The 24,808-nt window shown below is 41.7% G+C and overlaps 1 protein-coding gene across 1 annotated transcript in view; it reads left to right on the forward strand.

Annotated features, from left to right (window-relative positions):
- CADPS2 (calcium dependent secretion activator 2) overlaps window positions 1-24,808 on the forward strand; it is a 506,020-nt gene that overhangs the window by 359,904 nt on the left and 121,308 nt on the right. The window contains exons 18-19 of the mRNA XM_068276393.1: window positions 2,125-2,281; window positions 21,085-21,226. Coding sequence (XP_068132494.1) covers window positions 2,125-2,281; window positions 21,085-21,226 — 299 coding nt within the window. The remainder of the gene's footprint in view (window positions 1-2,124; window positions 2,282-21,084; window positions 21,227-24,808) is intronic.

The following is a 24,808-nucleotide window of genomic DNA, read 5'->3' on the forward strand; positions in this document are numbered from 1 at the left end:
GTCAAATCTCGTGCATCCTGAGATGACGCCATATGGCGCCCAGGAGGAACAGCAGAGTCACTCCGCGGACGCCAAGCTGCGTTAGGTGGTCGCAGAGTGGTTAAAGGAGTTATGAGGAGAAAATTAAGAAAATAAGTGCTACTTACCCGAGGCTTCCTCCAGCTCCAAGCTCCCAGTATGTCCCTCGCTGCAGCTCTGCAGTCAGCCGCTTGCTGCAGCTCCGTCCCGTAGAGGAACTTGATTAACACTTATTTGCCCAAGTGTTAATGAATGGTGGAGTAACCTAGAGTCTGTCTCCAGTTTTTGGAACAATTTGCAGACCTACAATGTGGAGATATGTGCTGTTTAACTGCTTGCCGGCCGTGTCACGCAAATGGACGTGGTCGCGGCGGCAGCCCCAGGACCACCTAACGCCGATCGACCACCTAATACCAAAAGTCCTGGGGCTTCAGTTTGCAGACGATCGCGCAAAGGCTGCGCGTGCATCTCCTGCTTGGTAGGTGGAGCTCCGCTCTGCCTTCAATCTCCAATCGGCGATCGCCGCTCGGAGACTGTTAGATGGCGAAACCTAGTACTGCGCAGTGATCTACAGCAGCGCTATACTGGGGACAGCCGTGTGGCACGGCTGTCCCCCTGTGTGGCAAGACAGCGATCCGCTTTCATAGGCTGAAGCATATGACAGCTGATCACTATGATTGGCTAGCTCTGTGATGAAGGGAGGTGGGAATAAAATAAAAAATAGTAACATTTCTAAAATAAATAAATAAATAAAACATAAATATTTGTAAAAGAAAATAAAAAAAAAATAAACATCGGGGGGGGGGGGGGGGGCAGCAATCAGACCCCACCAACAGAGAGCTCTATTGGTGGGAAAAAAAGAGTGGGAGAGGGAGGAATCACTTATGTGCTGAGATGTGCGGCCCTGCAGCTTGGCCTTAAAGCTGCAATGGCCAATTTAACAGAACATTGCCTGATCTTTAGGGGGGTTTAAACCTGCGGTCCTCAAGAGGTTACTATACTCTGTAGTGTATGTTTCATTAAATAAAATTTGCACTCCAGAAACTCCACCCTTTTAACCACTTAGCTAAAGAAACAAACTAAACAAACAACGTTTAGTTTCAGGCAGGGAACACACTTGACTGTTTTCGTGCGCGTTTTCTGCACAGAAAAACTGAGAACTCATGTTAATCAATGGGCTAGTACACACTTACTGTGTTGTTCGCGCGCAGAAAAAAAAACTGACATTCTGCATCCTGATTCTGCACATTTGGTCAGCTTTCTCTATTAACTACATCAGCTGCTGTGAAAAAACGCACACGTTTTCCTGCATAGAAACACACTTGGTGTGCAGAAAAAGTATGCAGGAAAATGGGTGCAGAAAACTGAAAGACAAGTGTGTTCCCTGCCTCAGGGTTGAAATTATGTCAGGCAAACAGTAATGCCCTGTTCCCTTGCATGCAATTAAATGTGATTATTGATTAGAGGAGCGCATTGCTTTTGCAGTGTGCAAGGATATTTAAAGGTATACTGTTCCCATTAAAAGACCGCTATTGTAAAAAAAAGTAGGCAGTTAAAATCTGACAGAACCAACAGGTTTTGGATTAGTCCATCTCCTCATGGGGGATTTTCAGGTTTTTTTTTTGTATTCAACAGCATTTCCTGAACAGCAGTTGCAAAATCTAACTGACAAAATAGTGTGCAAGTGAGTAGGGAGGCCGGCTGGTAGCTTACTATTTTGACAGTTAAACTGCTGTTCAAGAAATGCTATTGAAAACAAAGAAAACTCTGAAAATTCCCCATGAGGAGATGGACTTGCCCAAAACCTGTCAGTTCTGTCAAATTTTAACTCCCTACTTTTTTCGCGATAGTGGTCCTTTAATGTTGTTATTCCCTGAATTGCAAATTCAGATTGCACTCTTGTCAAAGTCAGTGGACGCACAGCAAAATCGCATACAAATGCATTTTTAGCACACCTGCTACAACTGCATGCAGTCAGAAAAAAAGAAAAAGGTATGCTAGTACTTGATTTTAGTGCTTACTGAACTTTTCTTTGAATGGCATGGCTTGATAATATTCCATAGTAAGTTCTGTCGATAACGTATTTGTTGCTTGCTCTGTACATAGGCCTTTTCTTGGTGGCCAGATCTCGTAGCAGAGCATGCGGAAATATTTTGGTCGCTGTTTTCTGTTGATATGAATTCTGCGCTAGAAGCACAACCTCCAGATTCATGGCAGAGCTTTCCACTCTTCCAGCTGCTCAATAACTTCCTCAGGACTGACCGTAAGTATCTTTCTATAACACATAACTTTGGATAGAACACGTAGGTCTATTAGATTTGCTGGCTCGTTGAATTTCGCACTGTTACAGTTTCAGAAACTCCTATGGTCGATGTTACTGATTCTTAAAGCGGGAGTATCACCATAAAAATCAAATTTCAACAGCAACTGGTCTGAGTGTATTAAGTGATAAAGATGCTAATGCTGCATTCAAAACTTTCAAAACTTTTTCTGCTGTTATGGTTTGGAGTTATCACATACTTAAAGAGCACTGGCCCTTTAATAGCCATTGCCAAACAGTTGCATGCTGGGGGTTCTTTTTATCTATAATATATTCCTCCTCATCCCTTTATTTCCCTGCCAGCTGCTTATCTGAAACCTGATCCCCTGCTCACTTGTGTTTACAAGCAAGGCTGAGATGATTTAGCGATTGGAGGAGAAAAGTAAAAAAGTAAAGGGCAGAAATGACATCACGAGTTAGCCTAAACTGTGGGCAAAAGACATGGCCCCCACCAGGAACAGAATTCTCTTCATTTACTATATAGCATACACTGAAATCAAACCGTGAACAGTACAATACATGTGTTATGTAAGTAGATCAAGTATTTATCTACTTATATACAGGATCTTCTAAAAAAATTAGCATATTGTGATAAAGTTCATTATTTTTTGTAATGTACTGATAAACATTAGACTTTCATATATTTTAGATTCATTACACTACAACTGAAGTAGTTCAAGCCTTTTATTGTTTTAATATTGATGATTTTGGCATACAGCTCATGAAAACCCAAATTTCCTATCTCAAAAAATTAGCATATTTCATCCGACCAATAAAAGAAAAGTGTTTTTAAAACAAAAGAAGTCAACCTTCAAATAATTCTCACAGATTCTCTATGGGGTTCACGTCAGGAGAGTTGGCAGGCCAATTGAACACAGTAATACCATGGTCAGTAAACCATTTACCTGTGGTTTTGGCACTGTGAGCAGGTGCCAGGTCGTGCTGAAAAATGAAATCTTCATCTCCATAAAGCTTTTCAGCAGATGGAAGCATGAAGTGCTCCAAAATCTCCTGATAGCTAGCTGCATTGACCCCGGATCAGTGAATAATAGCGCACAGCGCCTATGCATAAAAATGGCGACACATTAAAAAGATACGCTTATCGCTATTTATCGTTAGTACTGCATAATAATGGCGCACAGGGAAAAAAGAAGAAAAACGGCACACACTAACGTAATTTATCAATAGTGGCACACACTAACGTTATTTATCAATAGCGCCCTACATAACCCAAACTGCAGACGTTATTTAACTGCAAAACGGTGAATGGATTTAATGTAACACTGTCAAGGTTAGGGTTAGGCACCACCGGGGGGGGGGGTCTTAGGGTTAGGCACCATCAGGGGGGTGGTTAGGGTTAGGCACCACCAGGGGGGTCTTAGGGTTAGGCACCACCAGGGGGGTCTTAGGGTTAGGCACCACCAGGGGGTCTTAGGGTTAGGCACCACCAGGGGGTCTTAGGGTTAGGCACCACCAGGGGGTCTTAGGGTTAGGTTAGGCACCACCAGGGGGGTCTTAGGGTTAGGCACCACCAGGGGGGTCTTAGGGTTAGGCACCACCAGGGGGGTCTTAGGGTTAGGGATAGGTAAAGGGAGGGTTCTGTGTGAGAGTAGGGTTTGGTATAGTTACAGAACAATATACACCACCAGGAGGGTGGTTAGGATTAGGCACCACCAGGGGGGTGGTTAGGGTTAGGCACCACCAGGGAGGTGGTTAGGGTTAGGCACCACCAGGGTGGGTGGTTAGGGTTAGGCACCACCAGGGGGGTGGTTAGGGTTAGGCACCACTAGGGGGGTGGTTAGGGTTAGGCACCACTAGGGGGGTGGTTAGGGTTAGGCACCACTAGGGGGGTGGTTAGGGTTAGGCATCACTAGGGGGGTGGTTAGGGTTAGGCACCACCAGGGGGGGTTTATGGGTTAGGGGTAGGTACAGAGAGGGTTCTGTGTGTTAACGCTAAATAACGATAAGGCTTTAACGCTAAATAATAATAAGGCTTTAACGTTAAATAGCGATTAGCGGCAACACCGTGCGCCATTATTCGCAGGCGCCATTTTCAGATGTAATCGCATTGACTATGCCCTTGATAAAACACAGTGGACCAACACCAGCAGCTGACATGGCACCCCAGACCATCACTGACTGTGGGTACTTGACACTGGACTTCAGGCATTTTGGCATTTCCCACTCCCCAGTCTTCCTCCAGACTCTTGCACCTTGATTTCCGAATGACATGTAAAAGTTGCTTTCATCTGAAAAAAGTACTTTGGACCACTGAGTAACAGTCCAGTGCTGCTTCTCTGTAGCCCAGGTCAGGTGCTTCTGCCGCTGTTTCTGGTTCAAAAGTGGGTTCATGCTTCCATCTGCTGTAAAGCTTTATGGAGATGAAGGTTAAATTTTTCAGCACGACCTGGCACCTGCTCACAGTGCCAAAACCACTAGTAAATGGTTTACTGACCATAGTATTACTGTGCTCAATTGACCTGCCAACTCTCCTGACCTGAACCCCATAGAGAATCTGTGGGATATTGTGAAGAGAAAGTTGAGAGACGCAAGACCCAACACTCTGGATGAGCTTAAGGCCGCTATCGAAGCATCCTGGGCCTCCATAACACCTGAGCAGTGCCACAGGCTGATAGCCTCCATGCCACGCCGCATTGAAGCAGTCATTTCTGCAAAAGGATTCCCGACCAAGTATTGAGTGCATAACTGAACATAATTATTTGAAGGTTGACTTTTTTTGTTTTAAAAACACTTTTCTTTTATTGGTCGAATGAAATATGCTAATTTTTTGAGATAGGAATTTTGAGTTTTCATGAGCTGTATGCCAAAATCATCAATATTAAAACAATAAAAGGCTTGAACTACTTCAGTTGTAGTGTAATGAATCTAAAATATATGAAAGTCTAATGTTTATCAGTACATTACAGAAAAGAATGAATTTTATCACAATATGCTAATTTTTTGAGAAGAGCCTGTATGCGTTTTTTTTTTCTCTGCCATAGTATGGCTAATCCTACCTTAAAGCTAGTATGGCTTTAAGGTATATACACATGCACAATGACTGTCACCCATAGGGATCAGTACTCAATTCCTCAAGTGACAGGCTGAGTACTGTGCAGATGTGCTGTTAGGCTGTATTGTTGCTATGGAGTTTTGTGGAAGGATGACATGGTGGTACACAAAGGAGCAACACAAAAGGGAAATGATGCACTTGCCTGAGATGATTCAGCAGACAGAATCTTTTCACCATGCAGCAGGGCAGCTGTACACATCCTAGATTTTCAGCAGAGATGGCCCAGACCACCTCTGTTGAATTTAGTCTAGCAGCTTATGTAAGAGGCTTTAGTGCCATGTTACACAGGTGACTCTGCTACTGAAACAATCGGCACAAAATGTTTGTAGTGGCTATGACCTGTTATTAGCATATTTGTATGACTTCTGTTACTTGACTGGAGGTTATCAGTGATTTTCAGGCAGTGCACTATCTCTATTTTTGGTCAGCTGCTCCCACTTAACAGCTTTGCTTTTGGTGTATATGCAGAGCTTGTGTTTGGGTTCAAGGTGCGTTTGCAGTTTCTGGGGGGGCTCAGCGCACCTCTGATTGGAGGCCATTCGGAGATGCGCTGATCCACCTTTTGCGCAATTTTCGATTTTACTTGATTGGCCGCACCCAGGCTATGCATATACATAGGTTAGGATTTAGTTAGTGTTAGGTCCCCTCCCATCAAGGATGACGTCTCCGCAGTGGGAGGGACGAGTACTTAACAAGTTGCATGCAAGCTGTTACAGGAAACCAACATCCTTCAGTGGTAGACAGGTCATGGGTATGCTAGGTGTGTATTTTATCCCACAAGTGGGACTTGCACTCTCTTGCAGGTAGGCACTTATCTGTTTTTAAGTAGCGCTGTTCATTTTCTTGCCATGTACTAATTTAATTCCTTTTTGGTCAGCTGCTCCAACTTAACAGCTTTGCTTTTGGTGTATATGCAGAGCTTCTGTTTGGGTTCAAGGTGCGTTTACAGTTTCTGGGGGGGGGGGCTCAGCACCTCTGATTGGAGGCCATTCGGAGGCGGCCTGGTGATGTGCTGATCCACCTTTTGCGCAATTTAGTGCACTATCTCTAGTGACTGTTATTCCCACATGTGTATATTTTAGCTGCATGTGGCTGCTGCCAGAGAAGCAGCAACATGTTACATCCTTTAACAATATGGCACAGCAAAATGTTGCAGGATCTGTGTGACGCTAAGGGCCCATTTCCACTATCGCAAATTTGCATGCGTTCTTACGCATGCAAATTCGCATAGCAATACAAGAGAATGGGACTGTTTCCACTTGTCAGGATTCCTTTGCGTTTTTCTGTGCAGAAAAAATTTGCATGGCAGGGCCATCAGAATTCGCATATCGCATACCCCTATGCGAATCGCATACAATGTATTTAATAGAAAATTCGCATGAGGTTTGGGTAAGCAAATTTTCATGCGAATTCGCATGCAAATTCGCATAGAAACAATGGAAAAGCACACCAGCACTGCCATGGTTAAATTCGCATACATCATCATCCATGCGAATTCGCACGAAATTTCGCATAGAACCGCATGCGAAATTCGCATCCGCATGCAAATTTTTACCACGGCGATTCGCACCGCACAAGTGGAAATGCAGCCTAAAAGATCCCCCACCAAATGTACCTACAGTTTATCTAGTATAGCTATTCTTGTGAGAGAGATGCAACTGTTACCCATTGCCTCATGTAAAAAAGGTATTTGCACTTGTTACCTATAGCAACCACTCATATTACTTGTTCTGTTTGCAAATCACCTGTAAGAAATTACTGTTTGAAACATACACTTGCTTACACACTGAAGTTTTGAATCAGGATGATACCATTTATTGGCTAACTTAGAGGTAAATGAAAAGTAAACTTTCAGCTAATAAGCCTTCTTCACACTTAGATCCTGTATATTGACAAGATGTAAAAACACACAGCTTATATACACTAACATCTTCCTAACATCATCCTAACGTCTTGTCAGTATACAGAAACTAAGTCTGAAGAAGGCTTATTAAGTGAAAGCTTACTTTTTAATTTCCCTTTAAGTTAGCCAATAAATGGTATCATCCTGATTCAAAACGTATTATTTTTACTGATGGCCAACATTGTACACTGAGAAATTCAAATACATACAGGGGATCCGATTTGAGAAAAGGTAAAGATTTTTCGTGGGAAATGCGATATCGGCTACTGATTGGGATGAAGTTCAATCCTTGGTTACAGTTCCTCTTTCAGCTAATTTTTTATATAGGGCTGTTTTAAGGCTCAGTTCATAAAGTATATAAGATAACCGTTCTACTCCTCCAATGTCATCTTGCACGTGGTTTAAAAGCAGATGTCGCCATTTTCGAGCTACAGTTATTTTATCACATATTTACAGCTACTTGGCCCGGATTCACAGAGAATCAGTAACATTGATGCTCACAGCACTCATCAATCTTACCTGTGTTTACACAATCAATGTAACGCCCATTGTGCAAATAGTGAAACTCTTGTTATGTACAGAACATTTGTATTTCTTGTTTAATGCTTGTTACATAATGGGATTTTCACAACACCCCTTATGTTTTAATGCATAAATGACAGCAACATTACTATTTGGTTGAGGTTTCGACTTTGACTGGACCATTGTAGCACATAGGCTACATGGACACACCTTTGCAGCTGAGCTGTGCTACATGTTCTCTCCTAAAGAGAGGGGTGGCGGTAGGACCAGGAAGACTTAAAGTAGAACTATAGTCAAAATATCTCCCGTGCTACAGTAGGTTAGCCAAACTATAAAAACTATGGTAAACAATTATTAGGTAGATGGCATCTGAAAAGGTTAATTGACTGTTTCACTTTTCTTAGACACTTGCCCATAACATGCCACACTGCCCACAGCTTCTCAATTGTCTTTTCATCACTATTTGAAGTTGATGGTGGTGAGCAAACAGCAGGATTCAGTGTGACTGACAAGATCATTCTTTCTGTCTGTAAAGTTTCCTATGTGAATCTGATCTAAGATATTCATTGTGATCATTACAATGACAATGCTGTATTCTATGCTAAGGGAACTTAAGATTTATGTACAAATGACATTACTTTGGGACAAAAGCAAGTAAGATAACTGTATGGGCAATAAAGATTATATAAAGTAGTATTTTATTGATTGTTTTTGTTTTCATTGAATGCTATGCCACACTTTTAACATTAAATTAAGAACTTAAAGATGCGAGTTGAAAAATATCCAACATATGCTGTTTGCTTATGTTGCGTTGGACACAAAATATGTCTGGAAAATGTCTGCACAGACATTATTCTGCTGTCTGAAATAATGATGGACATTTTTTTCAGCCTACAATGATAAGGTCTAGTCTCTGTATGGCTCTTTAAAGACAGATAAAGATATGCAAATGAAAATAAAGTTGCTTCAATTTTTCTTTGGGTTTTAGAAAACATGCAATTGAACCTACCTTATTTTGCTTTAGCTATCCTATGATCTGGAAAATGAGAACCTTTACAATGAAGCAAATTGATTGACGCAGTAACAAACTAAATAGGGTTTAGTGGGTTTTCTGAGTACAGTGGAAATCCCCTATTGACCTAGTTACTTGAGTTGAATAATCAAAATTGTGCATTCAGAATTTATAACATGCATAAGAACTGTCTTCCTAGTGATTATGTGAGCATACCATGCATATTCTACCCATTTTGCCACAGTGCATTGGCTATAGCTCCATACAGTGTGCACGGTCTTCATATGGCTGACTAGGCCAGACCAAGTAGTATGGCCTTGTCTGAAAAGAATAATCAAGATAAGTGAAGTATCATGAGCACAAAATATTATTGAAAGTTTAGTCACAAGATACTCCTACAAGTGAAGGCTGAAAGTTATAAGCTGATTGAAGACAGTTATGGCAGCAGCCAGATGTTCTGAGAAACACATAGAAATATCAAGAAAGCACTTCAGTTATTCAGCAGCTGAATTCACTCGTTAGCTTGATTCCCTAAGGTCCAAAGTTAGCGAAAAATCAGTATGGAGAGGTAATTGGGATTTGTATCAAAGTCACTGGATATAATTTATACTGTGTGTGTTTCTTATGTGTTAAATCTTAACATATTGTTGCATTTTGCACAGAATCGGAAATTATCCATCTATCGAGTAGAACAGATTAGTTGTTTCTGTTTTTACTTCAAATAGGGATAATAATAATTTCAATGTTAATATTGTTGTTGTTGCTATTTTAGTGATTATTATTATTACAATGCTACATAATGTTAACACAATCGATGTTTACCGTTCTCTCTGTCTGATAATATAGCTATAGTAATATATCTATAATGTAGAACCTTCTTCTGCAAGGTAATAACTCAGGCATATTTAGCCAGGATGACCTCTTTTGTGTTCTAAATTGCACTTCGCCTGATTTGCTGGTTGGAGGTGTAATGGAGGTTAATGTTGTAATATTAAATCCCATCCTATTTTGTCAGAGGTTGCAAAGAACCTCAGGTAACTAATCTAAGGCCATTTATCTAATTGGGTTCATGTCAGTGGACTGCCTGCACACATTTATTAGCGCAACAGGAGGGCATGCTCTATGGTAAAAAAAAAAATAGATACCTTGGCCCTTGAGATACCCATACATTTCCTTATATCTGATCTTTCATTTTTTTCTTAATTAAGCCATTTATTAAGCTGTGACTTTAGAAACATTTATTACATAGCAGAAATAATTGCTGGATCCAGTTATTAGCTCATCACCTACTTTACTATTATGCTATGTTGATGTATAGCTTTAGCTGTAGCTTTAGCTGTATGTACAGTAGAGGTAATCCAGGCATTGGCAGTACTTAGCTAAGCAGGGGAAATCTCTTAAACTAGAGCTGTAAATGAATGTCATTTTACCAAATAATCTGCCTGCTTGTTTAGAATTAGATAGAGACTGGAATTAGACATTTGGGTGGCAGAGGTAATATATTAGGCTATATCGTGTAGCTTCCATCTTCCTGTAGACTGCCAACATCTGGGAAATGGAAACTTATTTTTACATATTGTTCAGAAATATTCCATACAGCAAGCCAAACATTTCCATTTTCTAAACAAAACTGCATTTTAATTGAATTAACTGATTGATGCTATGATTGGGATCAGAACTGTTTTTGACAGCTCATAAAGGGACTATGTTGTAAAAATGCATCAGGCCCCTTTTACACTATTGCGCCGTATGATGGTAGTCTCCCCTCCAATGCTCCCCCTCCACTCCCATGTTGCAGTGGCCATTAGTCTTTATGAGACTGGCCACACTACCTGCGATGTGATGGGACAGAAGTGCTTCTGTTGACACGGAGGCAATGCAGACTCTGCAAAGCGTTGCCGAGGGGTACCACTTAGCAGGCAATTGCATTGGATTTAATAGCACTGTAACTATTTGTTTAGATTGTTGTGGTATCAGAGCAGCGCGCATGCGCTGATCATTCAAATTTCAGTGACGTACTTCCTGTCCAGCTGGGGAGCATGTCATTGAGTGAGGGACCGTGCTACACATATCACCCTGTCGTCATTTATACATGATATGGTGTGGTGCGATTGTCCTGTGGCGGGCTTCCTTGCCACAGGATGATCGCATTGCACTGCACCATGGCCTCTATTTACAAAGCCGTGATAAATGGTATCACAGCCATGATAAACTTAGCATGCGGGTTAGCGCGCATACAGATTTGTGCGCATAATAGTAAAGGTTTGTGTGAATTAACGGGAAAGTTAATGTGCACAAACCTTTACTATTACGGGCGCTAACCCGCGTGCTAAGTTTATCATGGCTTTGTGAATTGAGGCCTATGTGTGAAACCAGCCTTAATGAAAAGTAAGACTAAATGGCTAGTTTTCCTTTATGCATTTACAGTATAAGGTCAGATATTAGGAAAAGACCAACTTATGCACCTTTTTTTATTCTTAACGTCCACATCATATCCTGTAAACATTTCTCTAAAATGTAATCATTGTTTAGGAAGTGAGAGAGAGAGTAGGATGGCTTGCATACAATTAGGCTGATGCATTGTACAGTAGGTCTGGAGCTGACTTTTTGCTCTCAGTAAACAGATTCGCAAACCTCTGGAGTGGAATGAAAGCACTGGGCACCAAAGTTAAATGCTTTCTGAATTTTTTCCAGCAGGTACATACAGACAGCAAAAGCACTAACGGAGTGAAAAAAGGCCTAACAGCCGTTACATTCTCTGAGGAACTGGGCCAAACTACCTGTTGACAGCTACAGAGAGCCCTGCCATTTTCATATATGTTGATTCAAATTCAAATACTCATAAACCATATTTCAAATACATGTATGGCTTCTCTTTTGTTGCACATTTGTATAGTCATATATTTTACTGTTTTACACTAGATATCTGACTTACTTTTTAGGTGGGCAAACTGCCCACCTCTGGTGCAAATCTATGCATCTCCTTATCATGTACTCAAGGGAAGAGAATACTCTTGTCGCATTTCACCTCTTAATCTGTGAAAGAGGAGCTTGAAAGTGGCAAATGACCATTCTGCTGACAGACAATTCCCAGGTGAAGCAAGCTACACGGTTTGTTCTGTAATTAACAGCCTTTTCACACAGCCGTGCTTAAAGCCAGCGGCAAGAATGCCTCAGCTTATCCTATAAATATAACCAGCTTTCTCTAACAATTCATAAATGTTCATCTTTAACAGTAAATTAATCCTGTTCCTCATTGCTTTGTCCTCATGAAAGAACAAATAAAATCAAAAACGAAAATGAGGACCCATGGGGCTAAAAAGGCTAGTGCTAATAATTATCAGGCAGAGTGAAGCAGAGTCAAATTAGTCATAATAGAGCACAGAGTGACTGACAAAGTCAACACTCATTACCCCAAAAAAAACTCATTAGGATATGAATCCACGGAAATCCCTTTTGGCTGTTCTTCTCTGTTGCTAGATCAGAGATCATTGTGTAGAACTCCTTCTATTAGGTTAATCTGTGGAAGCAATAAATTGTAGAACAGAAAGTGATTATGCATTTATAATACCATAGTTCACCCCAGTGCTAGAGAAGCAGTTGTCATGTGCCCCACCCCAGATCAAAATCACTTCATATTTTTGAATTAGTGAAAGGGAGGATGTAGAGCACAAAAATGATATACCACTACTTCCACTCATCATAAGAGTTACCCACTTCAGGAGTAATTTACTTTAAAGTACGTTATGTACTGTATTTATGCCCAAGATTGCTCCTGGATAATGACACTGGTTTATTGTTTAACTCTGTGAAAGAACAAAGGCCACTGTCTTTTATGCAGCATATTCTACAGTTCTTAGTCCTCTCAATACAAAGTGTTAATTGTATCTTTAAGCAATGCTTTAGACTATGCTAGAGCAATGATAAAGGTACATTTTGTTTTGTTGTAGTGCTATTATGGAGCTACTGTCATTATTAAGAAAACAGATAAAGTGGCAAGTGTCCATTGTAATACTGTCTTGTTATAGTCTCATAACAAAGAAAGCACCCTTGTATGAATGGTTAATGTTAACATGCCCACACACATTAAACTAAATTCAACTGCTGATCTTCCAGTTACATTTTCATTCCAGAATCATGAAATGTTTGTTTTAAATACTGTATATACTCGTGTATAAGCTGTCCTGTGTATAGGCCGACCACCAACTGTAGCCCCTAAAAAAAAACCTAAGAATGTTTGACCCGTGGATAAGCTGACCCACCAATGCCCCCCTCCCCCCCCCCCCCGTATGTGGTGCAGAGTGCCTCCCTCTTGTACGTGGTGTATGTGATGCATTGTGTATGTATGGTATGACGCAGTGTGTGTATGTTCAGCAGATTGTGTGTACTATATGTTCAGCAGAGTGTATGTATGTGATGATGCAGAGTGCTGTGCAGTGTACAGCTTACCTCTCCTTGTTCCAGGCGGCCATCTTCCCATCTCCCATGCAGCTTTGTACTCGCTGCATGTACTCACTGACATCTAGTGGCTAAGTATGGAACTGCAATGGACACAGGAAGTAGCGCCCTGGGAGGAGAAGAAAGTGAAACCTAGCAAGCAGAGCTGTACGGGAGACATGAAGATCACTGGCAGGAACGAGGAGAGATAACTATCCCCACACATGACTCGCATAAAAGCGCGCACACACACACACACACACACACACACACGTACACTAACACTTTTGGCACACTTTTTTTGTACTAAAAATTTGGCTTATATGCAAATATATACAGTACTGCAGTCTTTGTATGGAATTCCTCTATTTGCCTACACAATATAAATCAATTCATGAGTGGAGTTCCAATTGTGTAAACCTATTAGGATTTATTGTATGGCATGTTACTGTCATGTAAGAAACCGTATGAGATAATCAATTTTATATGTAGTACAGATAATAGAGTATTAGTAGCAAAGAAAGGTTTCATTTTTTATTTTTAGTTATATAGCTTTATTTATAACATTGCATCATACTGTCACAGTTGCAGTTTAGAATCCACACTCTGTCCTTTTAGCTGTAAAGCTAATGACCCTTTGAACTTTCCTGCAGTAAAATCTTATCTAGCTCTCACTTGCAGTTTCTGATGAGGCCCCTTTTACACTTTCATTGAAAACCTGCATTGCCTTACCCTGTTTTACTGCAGGGTAACAAAACAGCAATGCAAGGCAATGGGGCCTAGCACACTTGTTGCGTTGTGGCCGATCTGCCACGAGCCAATGCAGGGGCAACAGCGCGTTACCGCTGGACATCCACAGTTGCAAAATCATTGTAAGTCTATAGGTGGTGCATACTTTTTAAAAAGGTTGACAACTTTCTGTCTAGCAGAGGGTACGTCACTGGGTGTGCAGGGGGTGGCACTATGCATAGGACCCTGTTGGCTCACTCTGCCACAGGATCATATGTTTGTGGTTTTGTGCGTTGCGGTGTGATACAACAGGGAAGGGGCACCGCACCCCAAACGCACACCAAAAGTGTAAAACCCGCCTTAAGCTCTTCAGAAAACAGGACCGAGTTCGACCAAGTTGGTCGACTAGGTCAGAGAGGCTCTTTTGCATAGATAACTCAAGTTTTTTTTTACTCTTTTTATACTGGAAAATATGAGACTATTTATTATCTGTACTACGCATACAATTCATTACCTCACAAGTTTATTTTTTGCTTCAGATTTGCTTTAAGCTATGTGCACACTTTACATCAGTTAAAACCTAATTGTTTCATCAAAAAATCTAAAGCATAGATAGGTGTATCCTGATGTCCGTAGCCTCCCTTGTAGTCCTCCATCTGAATGGATGCCTGTTTATCCCTTCTAAAAGTTCATATGGAATTCCTACCGCTGCTTGTACATCTTTCCCTTTAGGCCCCTTCCCTTTCACATCAAGAAATTTTCATTGTGTTTCATTAACCTTTTTTACCGCAAAGTGACGCTAAAGCAATAAATGTCTATGGGAAATTTCATACCTTAAAGAGGAACTGAACCCAAAAAAAGTCAATAAATTGAGCCTCCTTATCACTTTTAAATGAATGATTAGACACAAAACACTTGTGAAGGACAATATAAAAGTAGTTATATTTGTGCAATACAACTATGAATAAAAGAGAATGGCAGGCTCCATCTTGCAACTCTCTCCCTCCATTTTGCAGCTCTCACTCCATGGGAGGTGCAGAGTCTGATTCTGTGGGCGGTGTTACAGTTGGAGTTAGACATGCCCATTCACGCCCACAGAATGAGATTTGCAGCCCAGTGTCATGAGGTCATCATCAGTCGCCCTGTTACAGGAAAGTGACAGCTGTGGCTTCTGCTGCTGCCCTGCACTGTACTGGCACATGCCTTGATAAAGTATTATTATTTTTTCTCTAACTATGCCTCCTGCAGTGTGAGATCGTCTGCTTGTCATCCTGTAGCTCTCCCCATTCGTTTTGTGCCAGATCCCATATGATGTCCTGTAGTCATGCAGCTCTCTCCTTTCGTATCCTGTCCGGCAGAGGTAGGGGGGTAACACTGCAGAGGGAATCCGCTCTTATGTCAAACACCCCCACTCCCCTTCTCCTCCTTGTAGGTATTATGCAGGAGGAATCCCCTCTTACATCATCCAGCCACCCTTGTCCTCCCCTGTAGGTAGCTTGACAGAGGGAATCCCCCTCTTATGTCACCACCCGTGATTACTTATGATTCAGGACGGTGATCATCCCAGCTCAACTAAACAGTTAGCACGTGAAGTGCCGCCCGCGGACTTTTGCGCGCGCAAGGTGCCGCGATCAGACATTTGTGTACGATAACGTGGACTTTTGCGCACGCAAAAGTCAGCGATAGCGGAACTTCACGTGCTAACTGTTTAGCATGCCCGTGCTAAACAGTTAGCACGGCTTTGTGAATCAAGCCCAATGTCCCCCTCTCGTTATCAGTTCACATACACACTGAGAGGTTTGGTGCTTCACAGTGTAAGAAGGACTGTTATATGTTTTTAGTGGACATTTGTTTAGTTTTATTTAGAGTGAAGCATTAACAGTGAAGCATATATATGTATTCATGTTTTTTCAAGGAAAAACTTGTTCAGTCCTTTTTACACTGTGAAGCACTATAAGCACTTTTATGAGCACGGTTTAGCCAGACTTACATTAAAATCGTGATCGCGGTAAAATTGCTCAGTAAAAGCGCGTATAGTGTGTCTGAGCCCATATGCAGAGAAGGGGAGGAATGGTGAGGAGAGAAAAGCTGAAAGAGAAGGAAAAAGATAGTTAAGTGACAAGACAATATGCTCTGTACAGCACTGCGAAAGATGGCGCTATATAAATCCTATATAATAATAGGCAACTGTCCCTGCGTACAGCAGGGACAGTTATCTCTGTGTAGCTGGGTCTGTTTTTTGCTACTGCGCATGTGCGCAGCACGGACCCAGCCTCTCACACACAGGAGGACGGGGCCAGGGAGCCAACCGGGCAACGTGTGAGCGGACGACCGGATGTGCGGCGGGTGGCTGTGTGAGCGGGCGACAGACGCGTGTGACCGGGTAAGCGGGCGGCGGACACGTGCGGCGAAAAACAGACCTAGAGCCCGTTTTTAAACCAAGAGTATTTCTGAGCGTTTTTCAAATCAACAATGATTTGAAAAGCGCTTGGCTAATGTTACCCTATGACTGTGTTCTCACAGCAGCGTAGTGATTTTTTCAAAACGCAAACACACTGCATGTAGCATTTTTTGGAGCAATTCATTCAAAAATCGCTCTAAAAATCTTGTCACAAAATCGCACTCACAAATTGCTAGCGATTGCTATTGTGATTTTGGCGTGCACTAGTCCAGAAAGAAGAGGTATAGGGAGAAATTGAGAATAGCCTGAGATGGAGCAGAGATCTTATCTGTATTGCAGACTCACATCACACAGAGGCTACTTGCCTGTAATATGACTCCTGTCCCTGCCAGTCTCATACAAGTCTGATACAAGTCAGAAAGCAGCCCTCCTGGAGTCTAGGGACTGTCAAAAACGTTTCAATTTGTTTAACACCTTATCCAAACATACAGTCATTATAACAATGGGGAGAGACCAGATAGATTTTTGCCCATGGACCCTTTATGCACAGCTCTGCATCATGCTGCCCTCTAATTGCACTTTTATCAGCTAGCCCAGTGTTTCCCATTGTCTTACAACAAGTTTAATTTCTACAGTCCCTAAGCTGGCTGTCAGGATTCTCTTTTCATGGGCGCCTCCTGATGACTCACTGTGTCAACAAACAAAGCTGCAGGGGATTTGCATAAGCAGGAAAAAATCTCCCATTGATCTCTGGGAGCCTTTGCCGAGGCAGAGTTAGTCACGAAGGGTGTGGCTTATCAATATAATTGTATATTATAGTTTATTCACATATTTTTGTACATATATTGTACTGTTTTTGCCTACAATTTTTAACATGGATTGCAATGCTCTGTTTTCATATTCTGAGTTCAGTTCCTCTTTAAGCGGTGCAATGCGCTGGGAGCATCGCATCTGACGCCAAAGCATTAGCGTGTTATGGGGCAAAATGCATGGCGACATGCGGTGACCAGAAGTCATGTAAGTCAATAACGCGGCAGATATTTTAAACTGTTTCACATGTGCATTGCAGTATGCCTGTGGGAAGTGTATTTTTTTCTATACACTTCCTTGCAATTTGGATTTCTGCCACAGGGTGTGCAGAGAGCCTCACTTATAGTTACTGTTTGGCTTACATTACCAAGCATTACTGACGGTATCTTAAAAGGGAACCTTAACCAAGAAGGGTATGGTTTTTTTTTCCCTTTTAACCTCCCTGGCGGTAGGCCCGACAGTGTTGGGCAAGCCGCCGCAGGGCATCGCATGGCCCCGGGAGGATTTTTTTAAATAAAATTAATTGTATATTCTTCAGCTAGCACTAGGCTAGCTACCTATGCCCCCCAAGTGCCCCCGATCCCCGCCGCAATACATACCCCCCAGGGAGCCTCCCGATCAGCTCCAGGCTTTGCTATGGGGAGGATCGGGACTGCGCATGACATCGATGAAGTCATGTCCGATTGTCGCCATAGCGACGACTGAAGCTAATTGGGAAGCTGCGGCTCTCGCGAGATCGTGGATGAGTGAGTGTTGCCGGCGGCAATCGAGGGGAGCAGATAGGTGCCGGAGCTCACACCTGAAAACAAATAAAAAGGAGAGAAATTTACTTAGTCTTTGCATTGTGTCTGTGTGCCACACTAAGCATAAATAACAAAAAGAGGGGAGGAGGACTGGTTGAGTACTTGAGAACCAAAATTGTGAAAAAATATCAGCAATCTCAAGGTTACAAGTCCTTCTCCAGAAATCTAGATTTATAATCGGAATATATAATCTGGCTTGACGTAATGAGCAGTTATAATTTCAGGCAATGAAACCAGAAAATTTGCACGTGGGATGGTGTGATTGCATCTGGTTGGCTCGGATGCTCCAGTTTATATACCATTTGTGCAAATTTTCAGGTTTCGTTGCTTATTTGGTCCATGAGAGTTTTATATACACAGAGGCCTGATGAAGGGTTTATATTGCCTGAAACAAACATGTTGTTGCCTGAAATTATAACTGCTCATTATGTCAAGCCAGATTATAAATCTTGTCAGTCTCATGAAGGAGGATGTTCTGTATTTTGTGCCAATAAAGTTGAATCATGTTTTGTACTGCAAAACCTTGCCATAGTATTTAAAAATGTTTTTGTCCCTATAAAACTATACAACTGTAGCTAATTTCTCTGGGCGTGGACGGATGAGAAAAATTGATGAGAGGTTGCAAAGCTAGATAGTCCGGATGGCGGATAAGCAGCCCCAAACAAGTTCCAAAGAAATTTAAGCTGTCCTGCAGGCTCAGGGAGCATCAGTGTCAGCACAAACTATCCGTCAACATTTAAATGAAATGAAACGCTATGGCAGGAGACCCAGGAGGACCCCACTGCTGACACAGAGACATAAAAAAAGCAAGACTTCAGTCAAAATGTATTTGAGTAAACCAAAATCCTTCTGGGAAAATGCCAAATCCTTCTGGGTAAGCCAAAATCCATCTGGGACAGCTGAGACCAAGACAGAGCTTTTTAGTAATGCACATCATTCTACTGTTTACTGAAAACGGAATGAGGTCTACACAGAAAAGAACACCGTACTTACATTGAAATATGGTGCAGGGTCAATTATAATTTAGGGTTGTTTTGCTGCCTCTGGCACTAGGTGCCTTGAATGTGGGCAAGGCATCATGGACTCAGAGGAGTACCGAAGGATTTTGGGTCACACTGTAGAGCCCAGTGTCAAAAAGCTGAGTTTGTCCGAGATCTTGGGTCTTCCAACAGGACAATGACCCCAAACAGAAGTCAAAAAGCACCCAGAAATGGATGGCAACAAAGCGCTGGGGAGTTCTGAAGTGGCCAGCAATGAGTCCAGATCTAAATCCCATTGAACACATGTGGAGAGATCTTAAAATTGCTGTTCAGAAAATGAGCCCTTACAATAAAAGAGACCTGGAGCAGTTTGCAAAGGAACAGTAGTCCAAAATTCCGGATGAGAGGTGTAAGAAGCTTATTGATGGTCATAGGAAGCGATTGAAATCAGTTATGGTTGAAATCAGGGTGTGCAACCAAATATTAAGATAAGGGTGCCAATAATTTGCCCAGCCCTTTTTTGGAGTTTTGTGTGACATTATATCCAATTTGATTTTCTTCCCATCTTTTTTGTTCTGTTCCAGTACACACAAAGGGAATAAACGTGTATAGCAAAACGTGTTACCGCAATACTTTTCTGTGAGAGATACTTGATTTTCTGCAAAAATTTCTGCGGTGCCGACAATTTCAACAAATATTTAATCATCAAGCTACTACTGGTGCTTCTTGGTCTGTCATGATGCTTCTGTAGCTGAGAGCACTGGAAGAACAGCAGTTTACATACCAGAAGAGGAAGGACAAGGAGACAAGGACAGAGAGGTGAATGGTTGCATCACAGAGATGGCAACATTCAGAGGGCAATAGTATCAGCTGGCAGTAAGCCTGCAAAGTGATAAGAGACTGTGGGGCCAGACTGCATCTGTGGAAACAATTTACTGTGGATGTTTAGGTGGAGGGACAACCGCCTGTGTAGTAGTGTCATGTGGGAAGTATGGGAGGGTCAGGACATATACAGTATACTTAAAGAGACTCTGTAACAAAATGTTTCTTTCTTATTTCTTCTATCCTATAAGTTCCTATACCTGTTCTAATGTGCTCTCTCTAACTGCAGCCTCTCCTAATTGCACAGTGGCTGTATTATCTCTGTTATATGATCTAATCTTTTCTCCTCTGTCGGGCTGAGGCAGTCAGGCTGAAATGTGCTGTGCTGCTTGTGATTGGATAGAAGCTATACACACCCTCTCCAGGCCCCCTGCACACTCTGCATGACTCACACACTGAGCTACTCTCAGCCTATCAATTGCTATGTCTTTTGTTTGTAAACACTGGATAAAAATGGCAATTACAAGCCAGGATTGCAGCAGGGAGAAGCAGAAACCGCACAGAGGGGCCCAGGAGAACATAATGAATAGAATGGTATGCTTTTTATTGTAAGAATTTTAGAGTACAGATTCTTTTTAATGTTATATACTAATCCTACTTGTCTTTGGCCCAAAGTAATGTCACCTGTATGAAAATTCACCATTCTCTGGTTTCACTTAAATAGTACTGGGAGCATTTATCTTGTATAATAATGTAATATCCATGTCAATCTGCCAGCAAAACATCACTCATTTTAGCTTGCACACCTTTGTATTAGGCAGTGTCCACACTAAAATTTGCATGCACAAACAATGAAATTTAATGGAGAATCACACTTCTAAAATTTGAGTTTTTGTACATTTGACATTAGCCATTTCTTTTATTGTCTCTGCCTCCCATTGGGGAGATAGGTCCTGACCTGTTATTGGTGGCGCTAGGGCTGGGACAGGAAGTAAGCATCTATTCATATCCGATGCAGATATTCCACATTGCTTCCTGTCGTCTCTGACCAATTTTCTCTGCTAGGATAGCAGGAAATAAGGTGGAATCCCTCCCTCAGGAATACAAACAGAAATATAAACTTGACAGAGGACCCAGCTCTTTGCAAAACAGAATGTTTTTACTGGGGTCTATATGTGTTTCTATTTATGTTGCATGTGTCTTGGTGAAGAGGATTTTGTACTAGCTAACAAGTCATTTTGCTCTTTTGTAAAGCTTTGTTATGCAATGGAAAGTTTCACAAACACATTCAAGAGCGATTCGTGCCACTGGTGATTCGCTATATTGATCTCATGGAGTCCTCAATTGCACAGTCTATTCACAAAGGATTTGAGCAAGAAGCATGGCAGCCAGTAAAGTAAGTTAATTTCATACTATACAGTAAATACCTTACTATATAAAGTAGTACCATTTGTAATGCTGTAAGAATGGTTTGTTTATTTACAAATTAAAGCTTGTTAATTTTAGTGAAGTTTACATCTTCCTTCCATATTATTTGTTCATATTTCAGCATACTATAAAAAAAATGCATTACCATATTGCATTTAGGAAATACATTTGTGGTGTAATTGTGTTACTCATGTTTCACGTTTATCTAATGCTCCCAATGAATAGGGGATAGTGAAACTGATCAGAATCTCCCCAAAAATTCTCATGTGAATAGTATTACACAGAGTGCCCCTTGGGACAGTAATCAGGAGTTTACAGCAAAATATGGCTGCAGAGCATTGTGTGTCTGTTGCCCACTTAGATGCTGGGGAAGGGAAGTGTGCACTTAAGGAACTAGTAGAGGTAGGGGAAGTCACGTACACTGTAGAGCATGGCCCATATAGTTCTGGGTGTTTAGACCAATGGTAACTGGATAGCCACAAGATCAGAAGAGTAAATGGTCAGCACTACAATCAAAAGTAAACTGTCTTTATTGCAGCATATTAAAATATTCCGACATTTCGAGACAATGATGCGTCTCTTTCTCAAAGACAATAATGCCAAAGCAAAAAGGTTGATGTGCACACATGGGTGACTGCTGCAGACACCCATAAAGGGAACCTGAGCAGATGAGCAAATTGGAAATCTGAACTTACCTGGTGCTTCCTCCAGCCCCCCATAGCTGGCATGGTCCCTCTGCATCCTCTGGGTCCCCTCCATGGTCCAACTGGTGGCTCCATTAGGTGCACAACCTCAGCCAAAGTTGTGCACCACTGCACATGCTTAGCCTGTCTGCACACCTGGCTCTATCACACACCCATTGCTATAATCGGCCTGCGCATGTGCAGTTCAGTCTTTCCAGAACCCTGCTTGCGCAGAACGCTCACAGCAACACTCATGAGATTGAGCTGAGCGTGTGGATGGGCTATGCATGCCTTTGACCAAAATCATGAACCTAACGGAGCCAACAGCGGGACCACGGAGGGGACCAAGAAAAAGCCGTGGGACCTCGCGGGCTACAGGGGGCTGGAGGAAGCCCCAGGTAAGTTCTGTGTTTAAACATCCCTAAATTGCAGACTCATGAAATCCCATGCGTGTGGTCCGGTATTAGTCATGGACAGAATCCGAAGACATAACAACAAAAGTTGTTTAGGTGATACCTTTAATGACTAACTGTACAAGATTTCTTTGCAAGCTTTTGAAACTTTAAAGAAAACCTGAACTGAAAATTAAAAGTCAAAATAAGCATACACAAGTCATACTTACCTTCCATGTAGTCTACTCCTCAGTGTCTTTCTCCTGTGCCGCATCCTGTTTGTTCACTGTGATCAAGGGGATTTTCCGTCCTCCATTTTGAAAATGGCCATTACCCATAACAGCTTTCTGGTCAGCACACAGTTAAACTGTAACATCACCCACTTGAGCCATAGGGAAACATGGACATTACCTGGTACATCCGTTTTCCTCTCAGCTATAACTGACAGCAACTGATATTTTACTGACAGCAACTGATATATTTCAGATCTGACAAAATATTGTCAGAACTGGAAGGGATAATTGTCAGCAGAAAATGGTGAGCTTCTGAGAGGAACTGATGGCAAGGTAACTATGCAATAATCATTGGAAGTTACCTCATGTGTTTATTTTAAATATTTTTACTCAGTACAGGTTCTCTTTAAGTTTCCTCTTCAGGCATAATACAGAACTGGATCAGAATCCGTTATGAAACATGCCTGAAGAAGAAACTTAAAGTTTCAAAAGCTTGCAAATAAATCTTGTAATTAGTCATTAAAGGTATCGTCTAAATAGCTTTTGCTGCTATGAAATCCTTGTTCATGTACATGCCAGTACACAGAAGAGATATTTAAAGGCGTTACATTTGGTGGCATCCAATTAAATGCAGCACATTGCAGCCAGAGTCTGTTTTACAAGGAAAACAATTGCATCTAAAATGCTATTAAAGTACGCAAATATAAAGCTGTCCATTCTTCTAATGCTGGCTGATAAATGCCAGCTTCAATGCATACAAATGCTGTAAGCACTTTTCCAGGCATCTGAAAAACACTTTTAGCAGTGAATTGAATCTCTTTCGGCCTTTTTATGTATTCTGAACATAAGTCATGTTTTTGCTGTTGTCCGACAGTGCTACAAGACTTCAACAAAGTTTTCATCTGAGCTGGATTCCACAGTGTAGCCAAACATGCCAGCACTGCACTAAATTCAAATATTCGATATTAGGCAGTTCTGGCAAAATAACAATTTTTAGGGTTTGGATTTTTAGGTATAAGACATAGAAAAGGTTTATTTTCCTTCATGTTTCAAACACAGTCTTTGTCTGGTGTAAAAATTTTTTTTTTTTTTGTATTTCTGATATCTTTTTTACAGAAACATTACCAACAGTCTTCCTAGTGTACCTCTCCCAAAGGTCCCAAGCTTGACTCTTAACCTTCCACAAATACCTAGTTTTTCAGCACCATCCTGGATGACTTCTTTATATGAATCCACGTGTGTACCAATGAGTGTTGTGATGCATGCTTATTTTGCATGTTTTGGTTTGTGCCTGTTCTTGATGTGAGTCTCATTTCTGCATGTACTTGTATTACTGTAATGCAAGTAAATGCTAATTGATACTAAACAACATGACATTTGTGTTGTCCAACATTTTTTAAAGGGTGATCCATCCCAGAATTGTATTTTGTGGCTAGATGGAAAGTAGAAATCATGTGATAATTAAACAGTCAGAGGTTAGTGACTGTAAATTATGCATGTCAAAACCCTTATAATACTTAGTAATTTCAGAGAGTTAAAATTACTCTGCAGCATTGGGGATGTAGAGGCTGCCATAATAATTTCCTTTTAAACAAGGTCAGTTGCCTGGCAGTCCTGCTGGGCCTCCAGTGCTTTAAGCTACTGACCCAAAATGAGTCTGCAGATCAGGTGCTCTGACTGAAGTCTGACCACACTAGCTGCGTGCTTGTTTCAGGTGTGTGTGATTTAGACACTACTGAAGCCAAGCTTTCAGCAGAATAGTTAGGAAATTGGCATTGTTTAAATGGGATGAATAGGACAGTACCCATATCCCATATAGCAGAGTTCCCCAACCCTGTCCCCAAGGCCCACCAACAGTACATGGTTTAGTACAGTAATTAGTGTTGCAGCAGAACTGATTAACTACCTTTGTGGATTTATACAAAACATGCATTGTTGGTGTGCTTTGAGGACAGGGTTGGGGAACACTGCCATATAGGGTCTCTTTAAAGGGACCCTGAGCTGTCAATAAAAATGAAATTGGGACTTACCTGGGGCTTCCTCTAGCCCAGCGTAGGCCGCAAGGTCCCCTGGCATCATCCTAGCTCCTTTCCTGGTCCTATTGGTGGCTCTGTTATCAGCGACTTTCAGGCTGAAGGTCGGCAGTACACTTCCTGGATGAGCAAGCTACGTGTCATCACACCGGTCGGCATGACAGTCCTGCGCATGTGCGATTCAGAGTTAGAACGCCGTGCATGCGGAG

The sequence above is a fragment of the Hyperolius riggenbachi genome, chromosome 3 (assembly GCF_040937935.1).
Source record: "Hyperolius riggenbachi isolate aHypRig1 chromosome 3, aHypRig1.pri, whole genome shotgun sequence".
Classification (NCBI taxonomy): Eukaryota; Metazoa; Chordata; class Amphibia; order Anura; family Hyperoliidae; genus Hyperolius; species Hyperolius riggenbachi.